General features: G+C 43.7%; 1 protein-coding gene across 1 annotated transcript in view; it reads left to right on the forward strand.

The window, feature by feature from the left end:
- The window catches only part of LOC129867509 (nuclear receptor subfamily 5 group A member 2-like), a 46,924-nt gene that overhangs the window by 11,202 nt on the left and 24,519 nt on the right, over positions 1 to 11,203 (forward strand). Inside the window, exon 4 of the mRNA XM_055940961.1 lies at positions 1 to 128. This exon is cut by the window's left edge and continues 14 nt beyond it. Coding sequence (XP_055796936.1) covers positions 1 to 128 — 128 coding nt within the window. The remainder of the gene's footprint in view (positions 129 to 11,203) is intronic.

Raw genomic sequence — 11,203 nt, forward strand, 5'->3', positions numbered from 1 at the left:
CACGGTTCAGAACAACAAACGGTACACATGCATAGAAAACCAGACGTGTGCCATCGACAAGACACAAAGAAAACGCTGCCCTTACTGCCGCTTTCAGAAGTGCCTCACCGTCGGCATGAAGCTGGAAGGTAAGGGCACCTCATATTAATGAGGTTATAAGACAACAAGAAGGTCTTGCAGTTTGGCATCAGCCTCTGGCATAAGTGATGGGAGAAATTGTGTACTAGTCACCATCCATGGATATTGGTTCTGGTGTAAATATACAATATTTTCAATAAAGCCATCTTTTTATAGGCCATGTTAGTATAGGCCAACTATGTTATGGTCAGGGTTTGACTTATGTTGGTGCATGACAGACCTAGGTTCAAATAGTATTCTTTTTCTCTTTCAAAAAGGGGGGTTTGGACTTTTGGGACTACTCTATTGGTTCCATTGTGCAACGCGAGTTCAGTCACACCCAGCTAAAGTTGTTGAAAGTAAATACAATTGATTTTTTAGCCCAGAGACTGGTGCATACAGTACACAGGGGTCAGTAGATTCTCCCATCATAAATCAGATCATGCTCAAACGAGTCGGAATATGTGACCGACCGCCTCGATTCGGTCTTATGTAGCAACATTTGAAAAAAACTCAGAGCTGCAAAATGGTACGTCATACACTGCATTTGAGGAACAATGGGAAAGTCTAATTTAAAGTTGTAGCCCCACTTTTGGAATGTTTTGGTACACCTACAGGAGAGCTCTTCTCTGTCTACACCCATTCAGCATCGTTCACATCCTCTTAAGCTTTAGCCCCACCGGTCTAGTTAAGGATTCACATTGGAGGCCATGTGCTAAACAGAGTGAGTAGTGACACTAAAAGTGGTAAAAGTAGTAGCCTACAATAAGCCTGTATCCTAATGTGACTTTGGTGCAGGTCAAGTTGTTCTTCACATTACCGTCTCCGTTAAACACTATCAAATAAAATCAACGTTTATTTTGTCACATACGCAGGATACAGAAGATGTCAACGATACAGTGAAATGGTTACTTGCATATTTGCATAGTAGCAAAACTAGAAAGTGTCAATATAAAAAAAGAACAAAATGTATCAATGCCAGTAGAGAAATAACAACATATTATATGTAGAATATCAATAACAATAGCAGTGATACTGGTGGTAGATGAGGTAGTTAAATGCATTATATGCATACAATCAAGGGAAAGTGGATGAGCAACAGGATATTTTTTATTTAGTTGCAGCAACGTGTGTGTGTGTGTGTGTGTGTGTGTGTGTGTGTGTGTGTGTGTGTGTGTGTGTGTGTGTGTGTGTGTGTGTGTGTGTGTGTGTGTGTGTGTGTGTGTGTGTGTGTGTTTGTGGGTTAGGAGAGAGTCATATGAATGTGCATAGAGGCACTGCAGATAGTCGGAATGACTGGGAACTCGCCCCACCGTGATAAACTGGTCCGTCCGCACCGCGCATGAACAAGGGAATCTATAGTCAGAGAGCATGTTTCTGTCCTGCCCTTGACTTTGGTGCAGGGCATATCATGTCCATGCCCTCTTTGTGACAAAACTCCCTGATCTTCTCAAAAAGATACGTTTGTCTAGCTGTGTCCAGTCCAGGTGGTGCTTGTACAGGCAGACCATCTATGGGAGGAAGAATGTCAGTGTTGCGCAGCAGCTGAAACCTGGTCCCAACTGAGTCTGAACGCTCTTTGGTGACAACAACACCAGGCTCAAGAGCCTCGAATCTGTAAAACAGGAAAATAGACCAAAAAAAATGAAGACATTACAACCTCGCATAACATTAATTCACCTCCCAAGTTTAGATAAGAAGAATATCCTCATACAATGCAATGAAAATGATATTCACCTGACGTGCTGGCTTGATCTGTGGCAGTGGCCTGAAGTACGGAGTCAGGTGTTGTTGCCAGTCAGTCATAGCTTTCCACCAGCATCGTATCATCCTCCAGGCTCCTTGTATGACTGGTGGAGGAGAGTCAGGCGTGTTCTACTGATGCTGAAATACACATTCCAGATACAAATATTTTTGCCTTGTTATACAATAGATTTTGTTTAGACATGTTGCTAGCTAGCTAGACAATTGAATATAATCCCAACCCGTAGTACAAGCAATACAAACCGATTGTCATAGCTATCTAAAGCTAACTAACTAGGTTCAATGTAAGTTAGATAGCTAATATTAGGCTATAACTAGTAATAGAAATGGCTTTCTGAGATAATATTACTACACAGATCATACTAGTAACGTTGGCAAGCTAGCTAACGATACGCTTTAACTTCGTCTTTTGTTTAGATATGTAGCTAGCTAGCTAGATAAAGAATGAACCATAATCCCAATCCATAGAGTACTAGCAATACAAACCGATTGTCATAGCTAGCTAAAGCTAACCAAATAGGTTTAATGTTAGCTAGGTATCTAGCTACTATTAAGCTACAACTAGCAATGCAAATGGATTTCTTAGATAATATTACTAAACAGAAAATGGAAGAACGCTTCACGGCAGACTGCAACCCATTTCTTTAAATAATTACGTCCTGCGTCATTTACATTTTGTTTGTACAGCTTGTTTAGCCCGTTGTGTCAAGGCACTCTGGTTCACACTGACCGTGTACAATGCCATAAGAATCTTCAGATCTTTCTCCCTCTCTGTCACAGATGCCATGGTTGCCATTAGTTTGAAGATGTAATCCGGAGACAGGTGTTTTACACAACAGCCTTCTGAGTTCTCTTTTCGACTCCCTGCTGCATTTGCAATCAAACGGCAGAATTCTATTCATCTCCTTATCATACTCTGCTTCCACCGGGCATTCCACTGATTTCAAAACTATGTCAACTTCTTCCATGACCACAACACTGTTGATTGACGATTCTTCCCCATCACTGTAATCCGAAGACTCTACAATGTCTGGTTCAATTAAAACCTCTTTAGGCTAGGGGGTGCTGTTGTCACTATTTCTGGAAATCGTGTAATTTTTAAACGGCTTCTTACTCAATTCTTGCTCTTACAATATGCATATTATTATTATTATTGGATAGAAAACAGTCTCTAGTTTCTATAGCCGTTGAAATTTCCCTGACATGGAGTCAGATTTCACACATTTTGGCCACTGATCTGGAGTCAGTTTAAAGGCCACTGTGAATGCTATGAGGATACAGACACTGCTTACGTCTTCCCCTGGATGCCTTTACGTGATGACGCTTTGAATGGTGTCGATTGCGCAATCACAGCCACTATAAAACAAAAAAACGTGTAGGTAGGAACTCTTTTCCAGCTGCGCCGGACGCGCGGTGGACACCGACCTGCTCTTTTTCCAAGCATTAGTGTAGCCAGTAATGTTTCTCCGGTCATGTTTTTACTCGTTATAGGAGTTAAAAACATTATAAGGTAGTTAATTTAAACCGTTTTATAGCAATTTATATCCGTTTAGTGCGATTTTGGGACATTTATTTCTGAGACACTTTGAATCTCTGGGCACGTTTCCAGTTCATGCCAAACGCAATGGGCATTTCCACATGGCAAAAGGACAGCTTTCGACCAAAAGACGATTAGACCCAAGAAAGGATTCTTTGCCCAAGATTCTGATGGAAGAACAGCTCAAAGTAAGAACAATTTATTATGATAAATCGTGTTTCTGTCGAAAAATGTTAATCGCTTATGACGCCATTTTGTTAGACGTAGCTTCGCTTGGCGCAAACTGTATTGAAAAGTAAGGATAATTAAAAAAATGTAAATCAGCGATTGTATTAAGAATTAAATTGTCTATCAATCGCTGTCCACCCTATATTTTTTAGTCACGTTTATGAGTATTTATGTATACGACTAGATCACTGTCTAATATGGCGCAGGACATTTTCTGACCAGCTGGGCTACTTTTGTCATTGTCTAACCATGATTTTGGTGGCTAAATATGCACATTTTCGAACAAACTGTATATGTATGTTGTAATATGATGTTACAGGAGTGTCATCTGAAGAATTCTGAGAAGGTTAGTGAAAAAATGTATATTTTTTGGCGATGTTGACGTTATCGCTCTCTTTGGCTAGAATCTATGCTCTGGTAATGTTTGCACATGTGGTATGCTAATATAACGATTTATTGTGTTTTCGCTGTAAGACACTTAGAAAATCTGAAATATTGTCTGTATTCACAGGATCTGTGTCTTTCGATTAGTGTATGCTGTGTATTTTTACGAAATGTTTGATGATTAGTAATTAGGTAATACACGTTGCTCTATGTATTTATTCTAGTCCATTTGTGACGGTTGGGTGCAATTGTAAACTATGATATCTACCTGAAATATGCACATTTTTCTAACAAAACCTATCCTATACCATAAATATGTTATCAGACTGTCATCTGATGAGGTTTTTTCTTGGTTAGTGGCTATCAATATCTTAGTTTAGCCGAATTGGTGATAGCTACTGGTGTTGGTGGACAAAGAAAAGATGGTGTCTTTTGCTAAGGTGTTTAGCTAATAGATTTACATATTGTGTCTTCCCTGTAAAATATTTTAAAAATCGGACATGTTGGCTGGATTCACACGATCTGTGTCTTTCATTAGCTGTATTGGACTTGTTAATGTGTGAAAGTTAAATATTTAAAAAAAAAAAAAAAAAATGAATTTCGCGCTCTGCCTTTTCAGTGGAATGTGGGAGGAGTGCCGCTAGCGGCACCCCAGTCCTAGACAGGTTAAAAAGGTTTTGACCGAAATCAGGGATTTCGTCATCGTATGATAAATGTTCAGAGTCCGCATGGCACGATCGTACTCCAGAAAGTAGTTCATCACAACTTTTTTCCACTGACCTTTGTCAATAACGCCTGATGTAATTGAGAGCAGTAGCAACACATTTGCTCAGTTCTCCATGGCTACCGTTATATCTTTAAAAAAGAACATGTAGTAGAAAGGATTATCTGCACATAATGAGCAGCTCATTTTAAAGACAGAAGATGCTACACGGCAGACCAATCCTAAACTCATCTCTCGGCATGTCCAACCAATCACGGCTAGCGGGAAGGTTCCTGACTTTTTCCGTGGCTAAACCAACTAGGCTCGCAATTGAACAGTTGTATTTGTATTTACAGATGGTATACAAGTTTGTTATTAAGCCACATGAAAGTTCACATGTTCCAAAAGGTATTTCTGATGAAAAAGTAATTTTGATTAAAAAAAAATGTAAACGTACAAATGCCTTTCGTGTGAAATAGCGACGTGCGACATATGCCTAGTTTCATGAAATTAGTGAAATATAGCGTGGACACCAACATAAAGGTAAAGATGTGGAAATTGTCCAGTCCATTATCTTTGGTGTTTTGTAAGTTACTTGGAACGCAACGGCCCTATTCAAACAAAACTGTTATCTTGAAGTTTTGGGGCAAAGGAAAAACAAACACGTTTGAATTGGTATCAACTCTGGTTTTTAAAGGTTTATAAAGGCTTCTACTGTTGTTGTATAGAACTAAGTTGTGTTAGAAGTTTCTCTAAACCACAGACAGAGGATCAGGTTCTCCTACTCTCTTTACCAGTTTAGGATTAGGGGTATGGATAGGTTAGGGTTAGGGGTATGGATAGGTTAGGGTTAGGGGGATGGACAGGTTAGGGTTAGGGGGATGGACAGGTTAGGGTTAGGAGGATGGACAGGTTAGGGTTAAGGGGAAGGGCAGGTTAGGATTAGGGGGATGGACAGGTTAGGGTTAAGGGGATGGATAGGTTAAAGATTAGGGGGATGGACAGGTTAGGGTTAGGAGGATGGACAGGTTAAATATTAGGGGGATGGACAGTTTAGGGTTAGGGGTATGGACAGGTTAGGGTTAGGGGGATGGACAGGTTAGGGTTAAGGGGATGGGCAGGTTAGGATTAGGGGGATGGACAGGTTAGGGTTAGGGGGATGGACAGGTTAGGATTAGGGGGATGGACAGGTTAGGGTTAAGGGGAAGGGCAGGTTAGGATTAGGGGGATGGACAGGTTAGGGTTAAGGCGATGGATAGGTTAAAGATTAGGGGGATGGACAGGTAAGGGTTAGGAGGATGGACAGGTTAAATATTAGGGGGATGGACAGTTTAGGGTTAGGGGTATGGACAGGTTATGGTTAGGGGGATGGACAGGTTAGGGTTAAGGGGATGGGCAGGTTAGGATTAGGGGGGTGGACAGGTTAGGGTTAGGGGGATGGACAGGTTAGGATTAGGGGGATGGACAGGTTAGGGTTAGGGGGATGGACAGGTTAGGGTTAGGGGGATGGACAGGTTAGGGTTAGGGGGATGGACAGGTTAGGGTTAGGGGGATGGATAGGTTAGGGTTAGGGGGATGGACAGGTTAGGGTTAAGGGAATGGACAGGTTAGGGTTAGGAGGATGGACACGTTAGGGTTAAGGGGATGGACAGGTTAGGGTTAAGGGGATGGACAGTTTAGGGTTAGGGGGATGGATAGGTTAAAATTTAGGGGGGTGGGCAAATGTTGTATCTGACCCTGTATCAGTGATTAGGGCCAAATTATACCTACTCTGTAGAAATAATCCTACCGTCCTGCATGTAGACAAATGGGGCGAGAAGTGAAAAGCAACATCGTATTGTTTTACCCCTGAAATACCTTTATTTTGCCTCTCAGTCTTGACCTCTTTCTCATTCAACCACCACCTTTACACAACCATCCCGTATCTACGTGTACTTTTAGTCGTTTTTAAAATAGCACCTCCTTTTTTTGTAGAGTTTTTTTCCTCTTAACCCGCAGAAGTATGGTTTTAATTACTATTAATTGTGAATGGCCAGAGGGCAGAATCTCCTCGACTGTCATTTTACATCTTATTACGGCGTGATGTGTTTTCATATGCTAGCAGCTGGGCGGAGGGGCCCTGCAGCACTCTGTCTACTCCAGCCCAGGGGCTGAGCCAGGCAGACAGACAGACAGGCAGACAGCCAGGGAGGCAGGCAGGCAGGCAGACAGGCAGGGTGGAATGTTGCCACAACCTGTAAAGATCACGGAGGTAGAATGCTGCTCTCCCAGACACAGCTTTCCAGTAAAACACATTCATATATTATAGATGTATTCACATGGTTCTATTCAGTCCTTCATTTTGAGATTTTAAAAAAGTGTTTAAATTGCAGTTAAGTCTATTTTTCATTGTTTAATATTGACTCTCTTTGAAAACGACCTACATGGCATCGATATGAGTCAGAAACTATTATTCTACTGATAGAATTGAGTCTAAATAGGATCATTTTGGTCATAAAGTCTCGTCTAAAAACGGAGTTTGGAACATCTGTGCATCACAACGGGTAAATGAAGGTTGGGTTTTCATTTGACGATGTCCATTTGCCTCCTAGCATGGGATGGAACAGCCCCAGTGATTGCCCCCTAGCATGGGATGGAACAGCTCCAGTGATTGCCCCCTAGCATGGGATGGAACAGCTCCAGTGATTGCCCCCTAGCATGGGATGGAACAGCTCCAGTGATTGCCCCCTAGCATGGGATGGAACAGCTCCAGTGATTGCCCCCTAGCATGGGATGGAACAGCTCCAGTGATTGCCCCCTAGCATGGGATGGAACAGCTCCAGTGATTGCCCCCTAGCATGGGATGGAACAGCTCCAGTGATTGCCCCCTAGCATGGGATGGAACAGCTCCAGTGATTGCCCCCTAGCATGGGATGGAACAGCTCCAGTGATTGCATCCTAGCATGGGATGGAACAGCTCCAGTGATTGTCCCCTAGCATGGGATGGAACAGCTCCAGTGATTGCCCCCTAGCATGGGATGGAACAGCTCCAGTGATTGTCCACTAGCATGGGATGGAACAGCTCCAGTGATTGCCCCCTAGCATGGGATGGAACAGCTCCAGTGATTGTCCCCTAGCATGGGGTGGAACAGCTCCAGTGATTGCCCCCTAGCATGGGATGGAACAGCTCCAGTGATTGCCTCCTAGCATGGGATGGAACAGCTCCAGTGATTGCCCCCTAGCATGGGATGGAACAGCTCCAGTGATTGCCCCCTAGCATGGGATGGAACAGCTCCAGTGATTGCCTCCTAGCATGGGATGGAACAGCTCCAGTGATTGCCCCCTAGCATGGGATGGAACAGCTCCAGTGATTGCCTCCTAGCATGGGATGGAACAGCTCCAGTGATTGCCCCCTAGCATGGGATGGAACAGCTCCAGTGATTGCCTCCTAGCATGGGATGGAACAGCTCCAGTGATTGCCCCCTAGCATGGGATGGAACAGCTCCAGTGATTGCCTCCTAGCATGGGATGGAACAGCTCCAGTGATTGCCCTCTAGCATGGGATGGAACAGCTCCAGTGATTGCCTCCTAGCATGGGATGGAACAGCTCCAGTGATTGCCCCCTAGCATGGGATGGAACAGCTCCAGTGATTGCCTCCTAGCATGGGATGGAACAGCTCCGGTGATTGCCCCCTAGCATGGGATGGAACAGCTCCAGTGATTGCCTCCTAGCATGGGATGGAACAGCTCCAGTGATTGCCCCCTAGCATGGGATGGAACAGCTCCAGTGATTGCCCTCTAGCCTGGGATGGAACAGCTCCAGTGATTGCCCCCTGGCATGGGATGGAACAGCTCCAGTGATTGCCCTCTAGCATGGGATGGAACAGCTCCAGTGATTGCCTCCTAGCATGGGATGGAACAGCTCCAGTGATTGCCCTCTAGCATGGGATGGAACAGCTCCAGTGATTGTCCCCCTTGCATGGGATGGAACAGCTCCAGTGATTGCCCCCTAGCATGGGATGGAACAGCTCCAGTGATTGCCCCCTAGCATGGGATGGAACAGCTCCAGTGATTGCCTCCTAGCATGGGATGGAACAGCTCCAGTGATTGCCCCCTAGCATGGGATGGAACAGCTCCAGTGATTGCCCCCTAGCATGGGATGGAACAGCTCCAGTGATTGCCCTTTATCCAATAGCAGAGACATTGAGACAGACCTGCCCAGCATCTCGGACTTTGTTTCCACATCACCCATCTTTTTAACTTTGAGAAATACTACACCAAACACCTTAGTTAGATAGTCAAATTACACAACTGAAATATCCTCGGCAAAAACGTTCAAAATGAATTACAGATTTCTTGAGTTATCTTAAATTCATTCTGGGGATTTTGAGGAAGTGGAATAGGCTTCTGCATCTACAATGTCTGATGGGGGACAAACTTCACTAAAAAGTCTACACCAAGTCTAAATCCAGTACAGTGTTGGACAGCCAGTGATATCGGGGTGACACGGACAGTATCATGAGTTTGACATTCAGTCACCCGCACACACGCACACACACACACACACACACACACACACACACACACACACACACACACACACACACACACACACACACACACACACACACACACACACACACACACACACACACACGCCAAATACCTCCCAGGTGGCGCAGTGGTCTAGGGCACTGCATCGCAGTGCTAGCTGCGCCACCAGAGTCTCTGGGTTCGCGCCCAGGCTGGGCTGGGTTCGCGCCCAGGCTCTGTTGCAGCCGGCCGCAACCGGGAGGTCCGTGGGGCGACGCACAATTGGCATAGCGTCGTCCGGGTTAGGGAGGGTTTGGCCGGTAGGGATATCCTTGTCTCAGTATGTAAAATGTAATAAAAATGTATGCACTCTACTGTAAGTGGCTCTGGATAAGAGCGTCTGCTAAATGACTAAAATGTAAATGTAGGTAACCTAGTGGTTAGAGAGTTGGGCCATTAACCAAAAGATTGCTAAATTGAATCCCTGAGCTGACAAGGTAAAAATCTGTCTTTCTGCCACTGAACAAGGCAGTTAAACCCACTGTTCCTAGGCCGTCATTGTAAATGAGAATTTGTTCTTAACTGACTTGCCTAGTTAAATAAAGGTAGAAAAAATAATCTATCATGGAGGAAAAGGAGATTCAAATATTATGCCGCCCTACTATTTCCTTTTGCTGTGTTTTGATGCCCTGACAGATGGTTGACCTTTGGACTAAAGCCCTGTCGTGTCTTTGGCATCATTAAAAGTGAAGACTGTTATTTTATCAAATCAATTTTCTGTTGGTTACTAGTCCAACACTCTAACCACTAGGCTACCTGCCGCCCGAGCAAATAAGAAGAGCAAATCTTAGATACTAATTAAGATTTGCTCTTCTTATTTGCTCGGGCGGCAGGTAGCCTAGTGGTTAGAGTGTTGGACTAGTAACTGCAAGGTTGTAAGATTTAATTCTTGAGATGACAAGGCAAAATCTATGTTTCTGCCCCTGAACAAGGCAGTTAACACACTGTTCCTAGACCGTCATTGAAAATAAGAATTGGTTCTTAACTGACTTGCCTAGTTAAATAAAGGTTAAAAAAAGTATAAATAATTTTGTTGGGATAGAAAGTCTCAGAGTTTAACCGTTTCCAGCCGTGTAGCCAATGGTCCACGTGGTATAGTTTTCTAGTTTTGTTACTCAAACCAGTGCCACCTGAGGCTTACACCGAGGTATGCGTGGTCTAAAGTATTTGCAATCCCAGCTCACGCTGTGGGTTTGCTCAGTCTGAAGAGGATTTTCTTAGGGAGGGGGTTTATTCGTAACCATAGAAAAGGCGGTTCCATGACGCCAGATCATGTCTGTGCTCACAGGGGCGGGCCAATGACTTAATTAAACTTGAAAGGGAATACAATTATCTCACATTAAAGGTTTATCATCACATTACATCATTTCACAAATAGTTTAATCTTTTCTCATTCATTTTATACAATAATTAGATGCAAGCCTCATAACTGAGGAAGCTGAATAAACAGAGTTGGGGTAATGTGGCTGTATTGTCTTTCATGAGATCACAAACATGAAACAAAACGGACCGGGTCGTAGCTGGCTTCTCCATCTACCATCTACACATTCTCCAAAATATGGATATTTTTCAGTTTTCAAATTCTGCGATGTAGTAGAATTTGGCGGGAGTTCTTTTGTTTTACTGTGAAACTCTCTGCATGAAAAGGGGGAGAGAATCTCCGCCAGGAATTTACGACCTAAGATAACAGAACCTGGGTGTAGGAGAGAGTGAGAGAGGGGGAAGCTACGATCTATACCCAGAAAGGGCCACATCATGACAGCCCTGATAGATGGTTTACCTTCAGCCTAATGCCCTGATAGATGGTTTACCTTCAGCCTAATGCCCTGATAGATGGTTTACCTTCAGCCTAATGCCCTGATAGATGGTTTACCTTCAGCCTAATGCCCTGATATATG

The sequence above is a fragment of the Salvelinus fontinalis genome, chromosome 12 (genome assembly GCF_029448725.1).
Source record: "Salvelinus fontinalis isolate EN_2023a chromosome 12, ASM2944872v1, whole genome shotgun sequence".
NCBI classification, from domain to species: domain Eukaryota; kingdom Metazoa; phylum Chordata; class Actinopteri; order Salmoniformes; family Salmonidae; genus Salvelinus; species Salvelinus fontinalis.